At 40.0% G+C, this 21001-nt stretch overlaps 1 protein-coding gene across 1 annotated transcript in view; it reads left to right on the top strand.

Moving 5' to 3' along the window:
- The window catches only part of LOC131676933 (protein sidekick-2-like), a 152211-nt gene that overhangs the window by 121441 nt on the left and 9769 nt on the right, over nucleotides 1-21001 (top strand). Inside the window, exons 2-6 of the mRNA XM_058956346.1 lie at nucleotides 5673-5839; nucleotides 6875-7001; nucleotides 7087-7210; nucleotides 12032-12213; nucleotides 15280-15467. Coding sequence (XP_058812329.1) covers nucleotides 5673-5839; nucleotides 6875-7001; nucleotides 7087-7210; nucleotides 12032-12213; nucleotides 15280-15467 — 788 coding nt within the window. The remainder of the gene's footprint in view (nucleotides 1-5672; nucleotides 5840-6874; nucleotides 7002-7086; nucleotides 7211-12031; nucleotides 12214-15279; nucleotides 15468-21001) is intronic.

Below are 21001 nucleotides of genomic sequence, written 5' to 3'. Positions count from 1 at the left end.
TCGCCTTGCGCCCATGCAAAGTAAACGACATCGGTGAATGTAAGGCGGAAACTCAATTGGGTTGTGCCACAGCAGAGATTTAACCGTTTGCGACGCGAATTTGTTTCTTTCGTTGTGAATACTGTTATTTTTAACTTTATGTAGGTTTTCGGGGTTGCTGATTCGAATTCTGACGTCGAAAATGTAAAATTCAAAATGGCGGATCTAATATGGCGACTGTTATTCGCTGAATTTCATTTTTTTTATATTGGCCTAAAACGTCTTATAAAAGTTTTCGGGGTCGCTGATTCTAATTCTACCGCCGAAAATGTAAAATTCAAGATGGCGGATCCAATATGGCGACTGTGCTTGACTACATTTCATATTTATATTGGCCTAAAACGTCCAACAAGGGGGTTGGCGGGATCGCTGATTCTGATTCTGGCGTAGAAAATGTAAAATTCAAAATGGCGGATCAAATATGGCGACTTTGCGACCCAAAAAACCCCAAAGAATCGAGTTTTATACTGACTAACAAAATTTCTTAAAAAATGGTGGCCATTTTGTAGGCGCCATTTTGAATTTTCGAATTCTGACACCAGAATCGTAATCAGCGACCCCAAAAACTCTCGTAAATCGAGTTTTATGCTCATGGTATTTAGATTTGCAAATTTCGTAAAATATGGCTGCCGTTTTGAAGCCGCCATTTTGAATTTTCAAATTCTGTTATCAGAATCGTTATCAGAGACCTCAAAAGCCACTTAATCTATTTCTATGCTAGATGAGAAGTTATTCCTGTCTCTCAGAATCTTTTACAGATCAACATAATAATTAACTCCATTTTTTGCATATTTTGATATTTTTTTTCGACAAGTGACCTACGAAAAATTCTGCAAAAAAATTATTATTTAGTTCAATGTTTGAAAGTTTAAAAAAATTAGATCTCTAGGACTATTTATTAACTAATTTACTAATTTATTATAAAAAACGAGATTTTCGAGTTTTAATTCTTTATAACTATTAAGTAATTAACTCACATAATTTTTTTGTGCTAGTTGCGCTCCCTACATCCCTAAGAGTTAACTAAGAGTTGATTAAAAGAAAGAAAAAAAATCTCAACGCTAACTATAAATCCAATAAAAACTTAGGAGAAGTAGGTGGGACGTCGTACTGCATCGCAAAGGGTTAAGAGCATATCGGAGAAACCTAGCTTGTATAGATTCAATTCTGTTAATCCAGACACTCGCATATGGACACCAGTTGTCAGCTTAAGCTTCCAGAATGGTACAAACAACTAAGGGAAATGGTGGTCTCAGGTACTATAGATCAGTAAACTCTGGCTATTCTAATGATAAAACCGAGGTTCCTGTTGGCTTTTGAAATGATGTGTGAATAGTGACAATTTAGAATCTAGCTGTACACCAAGGTTCCTGCCAACTGACACACTTTCTAGTGATTTCTCCGATAGTATAACACCACCAAATTGGGGTTTTCTCTACGCGTCTAAGAAATTACTGAGCATTTGGATACACTGAGAATCAACCGACTTCGAGCACACCAACTACAAAACTCATCCAATTGTCGATGTAGTTCTTTTCAGTCAAAATTCAGGTCGCACAATGGGAAATAGTTTAAGGTCATCTGCATATATAAGTTTGCATCCTAATGGAAGGGCATGACAATGGTCATTGAATAACAAGGCGAACAGCATGGGTCCGAGATTGCTACCTTGAGGCACACCAGATAAATGTATGAAGTGATGTGATTTGATATTCGATATTTAGCTGGACAATTGCTTGAACAGCTCTTGTTCAGGTTATTCTTTAGTATCAAAGATTTATTCAGCTTTTGTTGTTTGTTGAGAATGTATGATTCGAGCCATTCAGTAAAGCTGTGCGAGACACTAAGTTACTCTATCTTTGCCAAAAGAGAGTGACGTAGCTTGCGATAACGATTGATTGAAGAACAGTTTTAAAGGAGCGCATAAAGTACTCGCGCACATTTCCAAGATGGTAGCAGGGATCCCACCCGGACCGGCTGATGTCGAAGACTTCAACTTTTCAATGGCACCAATAATACCTTCATCAGAGAAACTAATAATACCGAGGTTTATCACTTTTGCAAATAATTGACACCACTGCTACTGCTAGAGCTTTTGTTTCCTAAGGTCATGGTAGTAGGAAGTCCACTTTCCGTACGTTTTCCAGAAACGTTTGTTTTTGCTTAAGGTCAAACTGAGTTTATAAAACGTGCCTAGAGTAAAGGAATCGGTTATAGGTCGATTAGTATAGTGTCTGAGCGCAGCTGCTCTTTGTCTTATAAACGCACGGAGTCATCGGTTGAAAATGGTTTTGGTATGGGACGCGGGTCAGAGACATGTAGTTTGAATACTTTTTAGACCAAATGAAAATATTTTTACCCAGAGTTGGTCAAGACCACTGCTGCGACTAATTTTGTATTTAGACGATATAGCCGATTTGAAGCAGCGATCAGAACACCACCACTCCTTGTTTTGTAGGAAGTAAAAATCGATCGTTGCGATAAACCGTATACTCAGGATCGCATAACTGTAGCGAGTTTATATCGTCGTTCAGCCATGTTTCTGTCAGCACAATAATATCCTGATCAGATAAAGCCACAAACAGTTCATCGATCGTCGTTCGCTGTCCTTTCACATTTTGGTGGTATGTTCTTATCTGTTGAGATACAACAGTTACTTTGAGTTACTGATGGCTGGACGAGCGGCGATAGTGAGACTGGAGCTATGTTGTCCATCGATACTGGAAGCGGAAATTTCTTTGAGGGAGAGCCTCATGGACGGTAATTGGTAATTTTCACGGTTTATTTGGCGTTTACTTTCTACAAGCATCCTAAAGCTGACGCACTCTAAGCTATAAGCCCCATTGTCGGTGTTCAAATTTTGCTTCCTCTCCCTGTTAGTCTGAGTTTAAAATAACCTAAAATAACCTAAAATTCCAAACCACTCAATCACTCTGCATCGTTCCCATCCGATCGTTACACGCTCTTACTTTAGCAGAGCCGCATATCAATCAGCGTTCACTTCAATCACATAATTATATGCCGTGCTGTCATTCTTCGTCGTCCTCAACCATGTTACGAGTTTCAACACTTTCAAATTCACTATTTCGTTTTGGTCTTCTAAACTACGTGTATAAGAAGTACTTCAAAATTGATTGCAAGTAATGAGTATTTGATCATTTGACCATTTAAAACATTACCGCCAAACCAATGAATTTGAAGAGCTTTAATTATTCTAATTAAGCAGACTACTAGGATATGCTAAAACAGAACCACTAATTGCTTGACCCCCACCAAATTAATGGTCAATAGCCATTCAACCGAGATTCGCTCCGACAGCGACACACACACAAACCACAACCGAGCCGTGGTAACGTAACTAAAAGAGTGCAAAATAACGGTCTGTCATCTTTTCTAAAACCGGTCAACATGGGTCATGCCTTCCTCCCCGATCTTTTTATGGATTTGCCATTTCTTTTCCAATCGAACCTTCCTCCACTGTGTAAATTGAAGGGATCGAAGCTATAACTTATGCAACAATTTCCCTCGCCCATTGTTATCGTCAATGAACCAAATAAACCCCTTTCAAGAGAACGAAGGATAAAAAGAACACAACGTCTCACCCGACAGTAACGAAGGATAATACACTCCTCGATAGGTTCACCGCACCCCGATAAGGAGGAAAAATAACTACCTATCCGTCCTTTTATCATATTTGTCTGAACTGTTCAAAACATGCTGACCCCGCATCCTTCCCCCAATCCTTTCAAAGCTGGTGTACTACTGGTCCCCGTATGGAAAACACTGGGCGTAAACACAAATTCATGGCATGCTTGTGGGAGCAGCTCCTTGTTTCGATTCTTTCCAGTCTAGCATACAAAATTCCAGGGGAAGAGGTGTCATTTTCTGATTTTGAGATAACACTCCGTCGGAGGATCTGTCGCAAAGTCCGTCGCTGAAGGAAATTCTCCTCCACTAGGGGACAAAGCAGGCGTAGTAGGCGTGTCACACATTGTTTGCGGTCACTTTCGACCTTGATCATCATCTGGGGTTGGGGGCGCAGCTCGGATTCATTCATTGCCGGGTCTCGGTCGGATGCTTAACCGAAAGTTCTTTTCAATGTAGTCCCATCTAGATCGGGCTGGTAAAGGTGTGAATGATGTTGTTTTAGCTTTATCAGGAGCTTGGAACTGGCGTATTTGTTGTACCTCATCCTTTAACAATGAATTTTTCTCGGGTTTGTTTTGTTGGATAATGGTAGATGATTCAACGAACCCATATGTTCAACCTAAACTTATACGAGCAGAAAGCCATATTTTTTCCAATAATAGCTGTCGTACTTTAGAACCAGTTTGTGTTGACAACTTTCACGAAGAATATATCCGCTTACCACAATTTTTCTATACTCTGAGACTGTCATTTGTATTTGAGAACCCTGATATGAAACCAAGTTCAATTCTCACCTTACTGACGAAGAACCTAGATCTGAAACTGGTTTAAAAAAACCGACAGAAGTTAAGTTCGTAAACGAGTCAGTTTCAGCCTCCAGCTAAACATAATAAACCGATAACATCTCATCACCGCCGACTGTGATCAACATCACAGATTCCCAGCAGACACTTTGTGACACGTGTACTATGCTTCGAAAACTCTCATGAACTCTTTTCGCATGACAATGCCAAGCTTTCCGAAAAAAACAACTGAACCAACGCCTCTACTTTCCAACGGTTGTTGCCACATCTGCCAACGCTTTAGCATTTCCCGGATTTGCTCTGAAACCACAATATTAAAATAAAATGCAGATTTATTCTAATTAGCCTCGAATCAGAAGCACTCGATACCGGTTTCGGATCCCCCTTGCTCTCACTACTTGAATCCAACTAGAAGGCAAATGTAGCAACTACACACAAAATTTCCTACTTTGTTATTGTGTTCTCCGACAACTGCATTTTCAGAAGCACAAAAACCAAACCGAAACCCCACTCTCTAACGCCATTTGCAATAATGCGGCAGCTTGGTATTTTGTTCTAACCCACCTCCTCGTTTCTACGGAACCGTATGGTGGTTTGCGGAAAAAAATCAAGCTGTGTCGTTTTCAAACAAAACAGAAAAAAAGTTCCGCAACCCGATTCTCAAACATGAAAAGAATTTATTACCACACCGCATGCCGGTGTTGTGAGAGCACAGAGCAAAACGAAACAAAAGGAAACCAATCGCCAATATCGTTTACGTCGTTTCATCATAATTGCGGTTTTGTTTTTTGCCGATCTCTCCCTCTCTCTACAGATTCTGCTTGTTGACATTTGCGTTACAAACCAGCGCTTCATCTTGCGAACGCTCTTATACCCAATTTGAAAAGCAAATATGCTATCGAAAATAATGAAGGCTTCTAAATGGAGGATCGGGGCACCTGAACATAAAAAAGCAACCCGGAATCCTGTGCGCCAACTGAATTAAATAAATGTTATTTCAAATATGTAAATTTCCTAACAAGAAGAAAATCGAACGATTTTGAGCTTCCGGGAACCGTTACTTTTTCGATTTCTGCCCTCATTTATTATTTATAACGAACGATTCTAATGTTGATGTTTTCTTTCCATTTTTTCATGACCGTGTTCCCATCGGTGCTTTCAAACACACACACATACGCACAGATATCGAAAGCATTCCAGTGGTGCGGTACGTGGCGGTGGCAGGACGAAACGTGACCCTCAGCTGCCCGGGAGTGAACGAACATTCGCTGGTTGATTCCCTGATCTGGAGGACGACCCAGACGGTGGCGGAGTACGTCAACGGGGTGCCGCTCGTTAACAATCAGAGGGTGAGTAAATGTCATGGGAGGGAGGAAATGAGGTACGGATGGACAGGCGTCAGCGATATGTATTTATTGGTTCGGTTTCAGGAAAAAATGAGATAGACAGAAAGTACGATACAAAAATAAAAGGTAATGAAAAAATGAACCAAAACATAGAACGAAAAAGGATGAACCGCTTAAAAATGAAGATAAAGAAAATTTAAGATATAAAGTTCAAAAGAAAAAGTTAAAAGGCAAAAAAGGAATAAGGTTGCAAAGATTAAAAGACTAATCGATACAAAGATAAGAAGAAAAGTAAAAAAAAACAATACGGAAAAATATAAAAAATTAGAAGTTAAAAGTCAAAAAGAGACAAAAGGATAAAGCCAAAAAAGATGAAAAACGAAAGATAAGACAATATATTAAAAAGATAGAAAAAAGTTGAAAGATCAAAGGTTAAAAGATAAAAAGATAATAAATTAAAAAGATTGATCCATACAAAATCAAGACTTAAAATATAAGAAAATTAGGGCAATAGAGATTCAGAGATAAAGATACAAAGGTTAGTAAATACAATATTATTTGCATAAAACGATTACGCGTGCAGAATGCAATGTTTTGGATTCAAAATTGTTAGAAAACCGAATTTCCCAACAGTAGCAGCTCAATTTTAGGAGATATTCCCTTCCAGTTACGAGTATTTAATACAGTGATTTACCGCCAGCAAATTTGGAAATACCCCAAAAGCAGATTATTAGGTTCATTTACAGTAAACTATCGCGCCGTCTGCACAGCCGAACAACCTTCTCCGTTGGTGCCAAAATGCCATCTTTTCCCGACGCAATTTGCAACCGGCCCGAAACCTCGAAGACTCACAACGTCAGCCCCAGCCAGAAGTAGCACCAGTTATGAAGCCGGCTAATAAATTATTATCACTGTCGCAGATTTCACCGCAAGCCGACCAACCGTCGTTCACTTACCCGTTCAACTAATTAGCTTTTTTTGCTGTTCAAATTTACCCCCCCCCCCTCCCTTTTATGGCCTGTTCGGACACGCACATAGATAACGCTGCTACCTGACAACTTCAGTATCCACATCAGACCAACGGTTGCCTCGGACACGGCCGAGTACAGCTGCCTGGTGAACGACCGGCACAGCCCGGAAGCCATCGTAGATTTATTAGTCCAAGGTGGGTACTACTCTCCGCAGGCATGGCGATGAATAAGGCTAGCCCGGTACGATACATATGAACTAACTCCGTTTCTCACCTGTAGACGTTCCGGAGCCACCGGGTCGACCATTGGTACTGAGCTTCACATCACGTTCAGTACATCTATCGTGGGCTCACTCGCAGGATCCAAGGAATGCACCCGTTGCCAATTTTATCATCGAAACAAGGTAAGCACCAGGTAATTGGCGGGATGGTGGGATCCATGCTAACAAGGGGTCCTGTGGCGTTTAAACTTCTACGGCGGCGGGTAGTACGAATTGATTTTCGGTAGCGCCGCCAATTGATTTATGCTCGAGCTGGTTTGGAAAATTTCGACCACACTTCAATGATTTCATCTACTTGTAGGCTCTAACAATAACAACGTCAATCTTCCAACGCATGGGGTTTACTGTGATCATAATTTATTCAATGCCAGGTGGCGCATAAACACCCTTTAGAAACGAACGGATAAGAAAATTTTCATCGCAGCATGTTTGCTCAGACCGACCAACGTACGCACGTTAGTCGCTTTTGATGTCCGACATCTATCCAATTACAAACACTGCAAATAGTCTTTTCATCTCGTCCTAGCTCATCATCAATGCATGGGAAATTCGCCTTTTCCGCAATGGTTCATTCGTTAGACACACACACGCATTCACGCATACAAGCTGTTGCGTCAAAATGTGCAGTGTTCTGTTCTAGTCTTTTCCACTTACTTGAAGAGGCTCGGTTAGTATGGAGTGGGGCATGATTTACACAGTTAACTGTTTACATTGAAGAAAACGTTTCTATGCCCACGGGCAACGAGCCATTTCAAATATCAAACCTTCAAAACATCATCAGACTGTGTTCACAAATCAACCTTCCAACCTGGATTCCCAACCCAAGGACATCATCATCCATCACCAACGGGTGGAACGGGGAAAGTCATACAAGATTCCTGGCGACTACGAGCTTACCCATTATTGAGTAGTTGAATTGATAGCTTGCTCTTTCCATTTTCCGACAACACTGCTGCTTCAAATCCGGATTCAGCTCCTGTCTAAACAATACGGTCGCTCCACACTCAGTCCTGTTCTGGATACGGTTTCGGCGGGTAGTGAGAGGGAGGTGTCAAGTCGAACAACACAAAGAAACTGCATCAGGAAAGTTGATTTTCTTCCTGCTATCTCCGGCGCACTCGAGAAAATAGTTCCGTATCTTGGCCATCGAGTGTGTTTGTTGTGCCCTTTCAATTTATGAGGTTGCAAAATAAACATTATATTGAATGTGTCCCTCCTGTTTACCCCCCGCTGCTGGCTGGGCGTGCTGCTCTGCAGCGAACCGAATCCAGTCACGTCTATGTATTTGCTCACATTTCACTCAAGTGTTTATAGGGTACGTATGCTTCGGCAGTCATGTCAATAGATATCTACCGGCTATGAGCGAATGCTTTTATTGCACTAAATAATTCATCATTATTCACAGTGTTGGTCGTGCGCTTCGTTTCTCTCGAGCTTTTCCGGAGGTCATATTTGTTACCGGGTTTTATTGGATTGCTTTATGAGTTGGCGTGATCCTGCAGGTACTTTGTTTTGATCGTTTCATCAAGCAGTAAGATGCTCAGCCTGTAAGTTTGAGTTCTTGGCTCGCTTTGATTGGAATATTCGAAGGCATTTCAATTCACGTTTATTTTCAACTTGTAGGCAATTGATTTGTTCTGAATTTATAACAAAAGGTCGAATGACAAAACGTTCGCTGGTAGCTTAAAAATGACAAATTTATGCCTTGCTAGGTAATAATTTCCATAAAAATTACTACGAATGCTACAAACGATTTCGTTACTTAAAGGTATATGTAAATTGAATCATCATGATCGTGACCGAATCCGGGTGCTTCGAATCACGTCCAAATGTATTTTACACTTCCAAATTGCTCTGTCTTCGATTGTACAGTTAGCCAGTGCAGGATTTGCAGCCAAGTTTGAGGGTTTTTTAACGAACGTAACTATAGCTGGTCCCTCTCCCGGTAATCGCGTTACATACCTAGTTCGAGCCTATGATTATCGCAAAACTAATTAACGATGTGATATGAATGTGAGGCTACAGGTATACATTAGAAAGTAAATTTCAGCATACCAACTAGTTCGACAAGCTCTAAATCGACTGTGTTGATGTTGTACTAGAACTGTAGCTATGATTTTTGAGCTTGTCCGAAAATGGCACGAAAATGGTGTTAGCTGGACTTTTCCCTCATCTTGTGTGACCAAGCAGACTTTAAAGTCCTATGGACATATTAATGAAGGAAGAATATTTGTGCAATGCACCATCCACATTCCGCCAATGGTCCCATGACTTTCTACAATTTCGGCCATTTCAATATTTTGAATTAAATAAAAAATTTAAAATACTTACATGCTCGCATAGTCTACAGCTCGGAAATTATTCTGGGCAGCGACACTTCTAGATATTTTTTTTTTGCAATTTCTTAAGGTGTTATCCCATTGTGATGATAACGGATTCAGTAATATATGAAGAGATGTCCGCCATGATATCAGTAATTCAGTAACAATTTCTCAATAATTTCTATTTCCAATTGGTATCAAGCGTTTCCATCCTCTGGCAACAATTGTCATATGTTGTCGTAGTTGACTAGCATTTCCATAACTTCCTCAATCGCGACCATTCTGAAAAATAAAATAAGGACATTTTACATGAATGAACATACTTCTTATAAGGTATTCGATACTTACAACCTACATCTGCGCCTCCAATATGTGGATTAGACTGGGCAACGACTTCTACTATACATTTCTATCTAAGATTCATTTTTCTACATTATGTCCCATCCTGGCACGATCCATCAATCCATCACGATCCAACGACTCAGATCGCAACCATGAGATGTTGTAGTTAGGTTAAGATGGTAACCGAAGGTCTTCCTTCCGAGTCATGATACGGACAGTTCATGGGGTTACTTCCCCAATACTAAAATTTATTGAATACTTTGCAGGATTTTGAATTAACAAAAGAGATTTAGTTCTCCTCAAATATCCTGAGATTCAATATGATAAACTAAAGTGACTATGATTAAATTGTGAAACAAAACTCCAGCGTATCCCGCATCATATGGAATCAGAGCGTGATCGTCAGTTTCGGAATCGATTTTTCATTAAATATACATCCTTTGCCACATCAATGTTACTATTTTGACACACAGACGCGATAAAGATCCAAGAACTATAAGGGATGTCCTGAAGCAATGTGAAGACATCGACAATGGCTTTAAAATATAAAACGCAAAATCCACAGAAACAATTTTCCTACAGTACAGAGCAACCCACAATCGGAAGATTATTAGAATTGATTAAACTGAATTCCAAATTAAGAGCTGCTGTCGTGAGAAAATTTCCCAGTGAAAATTTTTGTTGAGAAACCGACACGATACACTTTCGCAACGGCAATCTACTCTTCAAAGGCTAATCCTACAAAAGCCGCCAAAATCAGTTGGTAAATTGGTTCACTGCAGTCAGTAGGAAAGACAGGCGTAACCTTCCCCGGTGGATCTTCTCTCTCCCGGCAGAACTCTCTGCCGGTGAAGAACTTCTTTCGACACCGGAAAAGTCCTCATAAAAAACAGTTCGTTTTAACTCTAGTTAAGGTGGATGCGGCTGTACCAAGGCGAACGGAAATTCAAATTCTCACACACCCACGTGCACGTTTATAGGCACACATACATTCACCCTTTGTGCAAACTTTACGATTGTTTTCAATTCTTCAACGCTGGGATGAAAAATGGTTGAAGAGAGCGGGCCCGAAGGCGGAGTTGTAAAATGGGGAACAACCTAGCTTCAAACACTTTTCAGCACTTTGGTGGCCAAACATTTTTCAACCAAATGTACGCTGACATTTGCATTTCTCTTGAACGGGCTGTTTTATTCTGCTCGGCTGCTTAACCCTTTACTGGTCCGGGGTGGTTAGTATGTTGAATGTTTCAAGAAATTTCGTTCTTTGACATTTTCTCATTTCCTGAAACTGCAATAAAATCAGCATTAGGTGCAGAAAAGGGTTACGCTCGTCTGGCCATGGACTACTGAAGGCTTCAAAAATACTGTTTCATTTCAACGTGTGCAGAGAGCGCGGTAGGAATTTATTCATTCAACGGTACGTCACAGTTGGAAAAAGCCACATCACTCACAGCCCAGTTAGGCTGAATGGGAGAGGAACTGCCAGGCATGCAAAAGTGGCTTGCCACTCGAGCTCAAGTGTTGCCAGACGATGTTTTGTTGGGGGGAAACGGTGTTCTGATTAACACCGAATAGTCGTGCCATATTGAAAAGAGCTGGATTTTTTAAACAAGAATACTACCTTTTAATAACAAGTTAAAGATCGTGATTGCAAAATTCGCCAACACTTTCCTTGCCCGATGTAGTAGCAATCATTGAAGCTAGTTTCCCAGGAGAGAAATGCCATGATAAAAACATTCAATTTAATAAGTTTGGCTTTTCCCCAATGAAAGTAAACAAACCGACCGTTTCAAATGTCGCTTCTAAAGCAGCGGCAGCTACAGGACCAACAGAAACGCAAAAGGATCTTCCTGGTTACCACAATAAACTATTGGCAAGTTGAAAAGTTGGCCTTTGTCGAATGAATCTCACTAGTTGTGGTGGCGGTTGGTATAAATCTAGTAGCCCGGTCAGACCTGCAAACCGGTACCATTTATTACAAGCTTGTTGACATCTCCTCTGGGAGAGCAACCGTACACCGGTGCCTCCGCCCTGCACACAAACAACAGCATAAGTCGACAATAATTAATATTCTAATCAATGCGAGGTTTACCCTTTGCTGAAGAGTGGCTAGTACTAGCCGGGGTTTCCGGCTATGCCGTTTGTTTGCTCTTGTGCAGAATTATGGATAATTCCTGCAACAGGCTCCCGCTGCACAACACCTACGTACGTATATACAGGTAACAACTAATTGCCATTTTCACTTTTGTTATTCTCTTTTACTCTCTTCCGAACAAAACAGGGTCGGTGAAAACGGAGACTGGGACGAGGTGACTCCACTAAAGACCAAGGACAATAGCACCTCGTACCAGGTGAGCGGACTGTTGCCGTTTACGGTGTACAGCTTTCGAATAATTGCTATCAACGAGCTGGGCCGGAGCCCGCCATCCAAGGAGTCATACTACTTCGTCACGCTACGAGAAGGTGAGTTGTTATATCGTGGGGATTAGAAATGGGAAAAGCTTTTTGATCAATATTTGAGTTCTATACTGATGATTTGATGGTTCAGTTGGGAATGAGGTCTGTGGGAAGAGAAGCAATTATCGAGAAACTTTCACACTGCCTAATGAAAATTAGCTGGCAGTCCACAGGTTAAAAGGTTCAAGGTCCATACGTCCGTGAGTTCACAGATTCCCAAAAAGATAATGTTCGAAAAATTAAAAAGTTTCTAACTTTGTTAAAATAAGTGACCAAAAAATAGTTATATGGTGGTACAGCTTTCGTGATCTGCATAATAGGCACGACTTAAACGACTCCAAAACTTCCAGTTCCTATGTCTCCTAGTCTCTAAGACCTCAAGTGCCTTAGTATCCAAGTCACCAGGCTTTAAGTTTATAAGACTACAAGCCAAAAAACCCAAAATCTGTAAGTTTTCAAATTGGCAAATCTTCAAGTGGCCAAGTGTCCAAGTTTTCAACTTCTCAAATCTCAAAGTCGATGAATCTATAAGTCCTCAATGGTCACTTAACTTAGTCACTTAACTCTGAATCCACTGAAGTTCCAAACTTGCAATTTTTACATCCTTTGACTCTACAGGACCAACATGAAAAATGTAAAAAGAAAAAGCCAAAAATGAAAAATGAACAAATGAACAAACGAACCAATTATCAAATGAACAAATAAACAAATGAAATAATGAACAAATCAAAAATGTCAACAGTTTTTTCGGCATTTAATTAGCAAGGGACTGGAAGGTGAAGTATATTTTTCAATATTTAGAGCCATAGTACTTAAGGGAGAGCAAGGTGTTGAAAGGAGAAAGTTTAGAAAAGCGTGGAAGGATCATATATGCAAGCTTAGAGCTCACCGGCGACTTAACCCTTTGTCTGCTACCGTAGTGGTCAGGGTCTTTTGGCATTAGAAATGCGAATCACCTGAGTCTACGGCATGTCCGAACAAGCGTAAAGTAACTTGTTACTTCATGCTGTCGGAACCGACAAAAAGTTAAGTCACGGTAAACTTCCACACTAAGCATTTGCGACGTTGAAACTCATTGAATGAGCCAGTTTTGTTTGTTCCCTCACCAATTGCCTGCCTGAGTGATTTTATTTTATCGACTATTGTGACTGTCTCAGCGTGGCTGAGACTGGCTTATTCAATGAGTTTCAACGTCGCAAATGCTTAGTGTGGAAGTTTACCGTGACTTAACTTTTTGTCGGTTCCGACAGCATGAAGTAACAAGTTACTTTACGCTTGTTCGGACATGCCGTAGACTCAGGTGATTCGCATTTCTAATGCCAAAAGACCCTGACCACTACGGTAGCAGACAAAGGGTTAAGTCGCCGGTGAGCTCTAAGCTTGCATATATGATCCTTCCACGCTTTTCTAAACTTTCTCCTTTCAACACCTTGCTCTCCCTTGAGTACTATGGCTCTAAATATTGAAAAATATACTTCACCTTCCAGTCCCTTGCTAATTAAATGCCGAAAAAACTGTTGACAAATTAACTCAATAGGTCGTTAACAAAAATGGTTAACAAAAAAAATGGTAAAAATAAATCAAAAATGATTAAAGGAAAAAATTAACAGATGAGAAATTAAAAATGAACAAATGAAAAATGAAAAGTAGCCAGTGACAAGTGACAAATGACAAGTGAAAAGTGACATGTGACAAGTAACACGTGACTAGCGAAAAGTGACAAGTGGCTTTATTCTCACAGTCACGTCACATAGTGACTAGAAGGAAATTTCCTTCTAATCACTAAGTGACGTGACTGTGTGAATGTGGCCTCAGTGACAAGTGACGGGTGACAAGTAGCGGGTGACAAGTGACGGGATACAAATGACGGGTGACAAGAACGGGTGACAAGTAACGGCTGACGAGTGACGAGTGACATGTGTCGAGTGACAAATGACAAGGTGACAAGTGATAAGTGACAAGTTACAAACGACAAGTGACACGTGACAAGTGGCAAATGACATGTGACAAGTGATAAGTGAAAAATATGAAGGGAAAACCTAAAGTGAAATGCTAGAATGTGAAAAATGGATTGGAAATAGATGTAAGGTCAGATCAGGATTGGGTGAGTAGTGAGGAATGAATATTAAAAGGTAAAGTGGAAAGTGAAGAGAAGAGAGAAACATGTTATTTAAATTCGCGGTTTCGATTTTAGACTTGCATTTGAATTGAGTTTAATCCCTCAAACAAAAAGAATACGTACCTATCCCAAAAAATCACTTTTCTCGAAGAAAACAAAGGTCGATAATTTCAATTCTCAAACAATAGCTACTGTACTGTTCCTAAAATGGGACACCCTGCTGACATCCAACGATTTTTAGCTGGAATTGAAGCCTCGACCGGATCCAACCGGAAAAACTTTCCACTCAACCCCCCCCCCCTCCCCCATTCCTCGCCAGGAACCACATAAAATGCATAGAAAATCGTGGTCAATGCATTCGAAAGAATTTTGATTAAACAAATGTTCGGGTGCTGTGTGGGGCCTCGAGCTCGGTCAGACAATAATAGGAAACCAACTTTTGGTGCGCGCTGTTTTCGCCTGCTGCCTTTTTCCTGCTGGTTAGCATTCGATGCGCTCAAATTTCGTGGTTCAACTTCGTGGGTGGGTGGTGGTTTTTCCCGGTTTCGATAAACCGGAGCAGAGCGAAATTCGGTTTCCCTGCTCGGTTTCATAGCATGGGAAGTGTAGTACAACGGAATAGTTTGGATGTTCTTCCGCCCCTGAACTACGAGTGAATGATGACTTTATGTTCAGTAGATTCAACACGGTTAATGTTTTAATGGTATTTTTGATTGAATGAAACATTTCGATTTGTCTAAAATAAATGTTGCTGTTACTGTCTTCTGAATTCTGACGAATTTGACAGTCTTCTTGATATGTTATCTTTAACATAAAGTAGACACAGCGAACCAGCGTCAAATTATCAATCATTGCCTACCATGACAACCAGCAAAATCGCAATGGCTTATAAATATCGGCGTAAAGTTGGAGCCCCACATTCTAATCCGATTTTTATGCTTATTTCCCAACAGCTCCGACGGGCAAACCGGTGACAACCATCGCACACAACACTAGCGCTTCCTCGCTGTACATCTCGTGGAAACCGCCACCCCCGGACACCATACTTGGCGAGTTCCTTGGATATCGAATCACATACCGTACCCGGGATCGCAATCCGGATGACGTGAAGGAGATTTACATCCGCGACAGCTCCGTAGAGGTAGGTTCTGCTTTTTCCCTTCAGTAAACGGACAAAAACGGATTCGGTGGGAATCGACGAAACGAAACGAACGAAAAATAGAGGGAAAAAAAGATTGATTCCCACCGGGTGGTGTCGGATAAGAAACCGATTGAGACCAACCGACCGACCGACAGTTTTGTAAGAACAAATCGCTCCGGGGGAACACTGGAGATTGTTTGGTGACACCCGCCTGGCTGTACCAGTGCTGACAAACCGCAGCGTATTGGTGCTTTGATTCGGTGTTGCTACGTGCCGAAAGGTGAATCAATTTCGATTAATGGTCGGACATTTGTTGGCTGTCAGCCGGTGGGGAGTGCGCTGTCGGTCAGGTACGGGGGGACCATTTTGAAGAGATGGAAAACGGGCTTCGTGCTTGATGGCGATAATTTATCGTTTTCGTTGGTTATAGGTTATGTTAATTGCCAGCACTAATGATTTTATCACGAGAATCGATAGAAACAAGGAAGTCGTTGGTAGGGGGAGAGGCCCGTTTTTGCTTTTCATGGGTAATGTCGTATAAATTTTGTAATATTATATCAAATTTTTCCTTTTTCGAATAATTTAGAAATAGCTCGATTAATGTGTCGATGACGACATATTATTGTACCCGGAAACGTGGAAGCAACAACTCAATCAATACCTTGAAGCCTTCCTTCGTTCAAATTCGACGAATGTTCTTCTAAATTTTGTAGCTTTTATCTCTATCCAGGAAGAAAATTGGAACTCAAACTTGTAAGCATTTTTGTGGTACAACTTGAATGAAAGAGTGGACGCGAACAACCAACACTTAAACTTGTATGCAAATTTGAACTCTATTTTGTATGAAAACGTGTACGCAAATTTGTAGGCAAACCAATGAATAAACTTGAACTCAAAAGTGCAAGTAAACTTGTACGTAATCATGTATGTTAACTTGAGCATTAGCTCGTGTGAAAAAGGGGAGTGTAAACTTATGCGCAGATTCAAACTTAAAGTTGGATCCAAATTTCAACTCAAATTTGTATGTATCCTTGAACGCAAACTTGGAGGCATTTTAGGAAAACTTGTATGAAACTATTTACGTACACAAGTTGGCGGCACTCAAATTTGTATGCAAAATTGAACTCTAATTTTTATCGGTAAACTTGTATGCAAATTAAAACTAATTGCAAACTTGTTAGCAAACTTTACCTGCATGAAAACAATTTACGCAAATTGCTTGTAAATTGGAACTCAACTTGCACTTGCAAATTAGAATTCAAACTTGTAAGCATTTTTAAGCAGATTTGAAGGAAATTATGCATTTATCCATGTATGCAAATTTGAACTCAAACTTGTAAGCATGTTTTCACGCAAACTTGTATTGAAAAGTGGACGTAAGCTTATGCGCAAATTTGAACTTATACATGGCGGAAATTCAAAACTCAAACTTTGGAATTAAAACTTGCAAGCACTTTTGTAGCCAAACTTGTATTAAAAAGTGTTAATTAGTGTTAAGTACAAGTTGGACTGAAACTTGCATGCACGTTAGAATGAACCTTGCATGAAAGCTTGAACACACACTTTTAAGTATATTTGCAAACGTTTTCATAGGCAACAAATTTGCTCCATTCACGATTTAAGTTTCGTTTTTGCGTGCTTTTAAGCAGCCTTGTACGCAAGCGTGTGCGTAAACTTGTATGAAAACTTGAACGAAGGCTTGTACATAATCTTGGACATAAACGGAGGGCGTATGATATATTGTTTTGAGAGTAGACCTACTGAATCGGTAGAGCTGGGTTCCCGGAAGGCCTCCCCATCAGAATCACTAACTCCAATTACAGATGAGACGGAAAATGTCACCCAATAAAACACTGCTTAAGGCCAATTTCAACGGGCAGTGATTCCGATTGTGATATTGAGGGTACGGTTTGGATGTGCGAGTGCAAGGGATTTCATGATTGCGTGGAGGTTAGCGATTATATGTTCGCGCTTGAGACCGCCTTGATCAAATTATAGATGCAGTAGCGTTCACTAAATCATCGAGGCGTTGTTGTATTTTCGAAAACTTGGGAGCAGATGTGCGTGGATGATCACGATTGAGTCATTGTGTATCATCGTCAAGAGCACAAGCGTTTGTATGTTAACATGTTCGATCGCGTCGGTGTTTGTATCGCGCGTGTGCTAGTGTGTATGTGACTTCGCGTGAATAATTTTGTTTTTATAACCGTGTGACCATTCGAATGTTCGCGTGTGTTCTTGAACGATCGCGCGCACCGTGAATGATACTTAATTTTCAATACACTGTCCAAATTTAAAAAAAGAGTGAGTTCCCGGCCTTGTCATCATGGAATGTGTTATCTATTGGATATGAGCGTTATTTTTTATTGATCCAACTGAATGCATGGGCCTAGGTTGCTAGGACCAAGGGTAGAAATTTTCGGACATGATCGATTCATGCTCGTGCCAGCACGTGCGTTTGTAGGTTCATGTTTAAGACAGCGTTTGTAAATTGTGCTAAAATGTTTATTAACTCATATTTTAATGTTTGAGAGATCGCGGGTGTAGGTATGCGATATGTAATCGCGAAGGGTTCAAGCATCTGTATGTTATGGATTATCACGTGTGCTAGCGTTACCATTTCTTTATTTTTTTTTTGACTTGTTAATGCCTGTTTGTTGACGATTTTGTCCGCCTGGATTTGAAAATTCTTAAGAACTTTCAAAGTTTCCGTCCATACATTTATTCAAGCAGTGAAGAAGAGTGACAATTAAATAGGCCTTATGATTTTAATTGTTTTTGTTGTAGATAGTGGAGGTTTCGTTCTTCCCACTGCATGTCATCGAATCACCAGTCTAAGGTTTCTACTGTCGGTCGGATCAGCATCATCTTCCTTCACTCCTTTCCACTACCTGAAGCTCACGCCTTGGGGCTGTCAAAGATCATCTACTATTTTATCATCTTCGGGAGTCCTGGAAAGTGACACTCCCAGTTCTGAAGTCTCAAAGCCCAGGGAACATGCATGCGAAAAATTTTATGCGCAATTTTGTGTGAAAAGTGTACATTATCTTAAACACAAACTTGTACGCAAATTTGAACTTAACCTTGTATTCAAATATGGATGCATGAATGCATAGACGTGTAAAAAAGTAAATTTGTGTGAAAACTTGGACTCATACATGCAGGAAAGTTTGAATCCAATTTGTATGTAAACTTGTACACAAACTTGTATTAAAAAAGGTACCTAAAGTTGTAAGCTCAAAATTATAGCAAATTAGTACTAAAACTCAAAGCCTTTAAGCAAATTTGTAAGTACATTTGAACGGAAACTTGTAAGCATTTTGGTAGGAAATCTTGTATGAAACTATGTACGCAAACTTGTACACAACTCTCTAAGCAATATTGAACTCAAACTTGTATACAAAATTTAACCTGAACAGGAAAGTATTTTTCTCGATTAGCTTGAACTCATTTCTAATTGCAATTTGGAACTCAGCTTGTACGCTAATTTGTAAGCATTTTGGTAATCAAACTTATATGTGCAATGTACACAAACTTGCACGCGAATTTGAACTCTACCTTGTCTGCAAAAAAACTTCCACACAAACTTGATCTCAAATTTGTATGAAAACTTGAACGCGAACTTGTAAGCATTTGTATACGCAAACTTGCATAAAAAGCGTATTATAACTTGTACGCAAACTTGATTAAGATATGATTTCGAACCCATTGTTGCAGGGAAACAACCAGTTGTAATGGACAGTCTCCCTAGAATTAATTGTTCAAGCTACAAATACCCATCGTACTCAATCCGTCACTGGCTTAAAAACCAAAAAAGAAACAGATGGGCCCGTAAGCGGATAAACTTATGCGCATTCCACGGGCATTACAAAGATTCTCTTTCCAATGACGTAATTAATATCAATTAATTCTATTTCAAGCGAGATGAGCCCGCCTATTTTTCGCGCAATGTTATGAATAGGGAGCTGGTATTCCCACTCTCCCCACCCAATACATTTCAAAGGATACTCATATGTCTCTGTTTTTTCCAATGATGAATCAATTATTGCATTATATGCTCATATAGTTGTTTAAATATTCAACATTACTCAATTCTTTTCACTTTTTGCCATACTCACAAGATCGGTACGAAAATTAAGCTTTTCCGAACAACGCTCGATCAAAGAATAATTGGCTTCATAAATCTCGTGCCAAACATGAGCTTGTTAGGTTGCTTCTTACAAGAATTTTTAGAATCGCATACAATGATTGTATGTGAAAATCGGCAATGGAAACAATAATAGCAATAACAGCAATAGTAACCATTCAGCAACGGTATGTAATAGGAAAACACGTGAGATACCTAGCCTAATTCTGCCTCAAACCCTATCAAAGAAATTGTTAAGTAAAAATAATCGAAACTTTGGCTATAGATCTGGATTTAATTGGGTGCTTCTATTATAATCTAGCGGAGATTGCTGACGAGAAAATAATCGCGGAATGTAGCGCTAGGTTTCCCTTATTCTGAAACGGCTCGTTGCGAGATCGTTCGAGCTAACACCTACTACGTCTGGAGATAAAGTTGTTTGCATGGAATGGTGGAACCACCAAGTTCTTATCGGTAAAATAACCATTCTAGCTTTCTTATGACAAAAAATTTGTGCGCAAACTAGAACTAAAATTGGTATGGAAACTACTATTTCGCCAAATGACTCTAACGATTCCTTACCAAATCCAGAGCAAAACCAAAAACTGGATATGTATTATAAATCGACTTCTGTCAGTATGTTTTTTGTTACGTTTCCCATATCCCTGTTTAAATTGAAACAATAAAAGTGGGAATAACATTTCTTTTATGCAAAATGACTGCACATTCACAAACTAATTTAACATCGCCTTTTATTCATAAAATTATTCGTTATTTTTTTTTTGATTTATTCAAAGAGATTCTATGTCACTTCAAAAATATACTTGTCACATAGCTTCCTTTTTCAAGTAATTTCCGCAGAAGATTTCCAGTACTTTGCAGATTGGTGACAGAATTTTCACGAAGCAGTTTGATCTTCATACGTGCATTAAGTAGTTTGAGCATTGTTTTCTTCTTGTACAATGAAAAAATTAATGCTGCGACGCGAAAAAAACCCCTGCGGCAATCGAACAAACTGATCCCCAGCATCTTGAAAAAATTTACCTCTGTAACCGCAAAAACTATTCAAAAAAAAATCGAATTCGGTGCGAAAAGCCAGCTTTAAGTTGCTAACTGAAAACAAGCACTGCCGGAGTTCGATATCCCCCATTGAAGCGATTCGATTCGCCGATACAGCGCAATGTAATGATTGTTTTATGGCGCAAAATCCCACACAATCCCACCACTATCGAGATAAGCCCGGACCACTTCCGTCGAAAACTCAAATCACGTGCCGAATAACAACCACTAAACCACAAAGATAGTATCGGTCCAATCGACACAGGTACCGTCATCCAGTTATTTCCACTTAGCACACAGAGGCAAACCACTATCCCCCTTCCCTCCGCTCCGTTCCGGAACTAATCCC

This window comes from Topomyia yanbarensis, chromosome 1 (assembly GCF_030247195.1).
Source record: "Topomyia yanbarensis strain Yona2022 chromosome 1, ASM3024719v1, whole genome shotgun sequence".
NCBI classification, from domain to species: Eukaryota; Metazoa; Arthropoda; class Insecta; order Diptera; family Culicidae; genus Topomyia; species Topomyia yanbarensis.
Note: the sequence above shows the minus strand (reverse complement) of the source record. Positions and strands in the feature narration are given on the sequence as shown.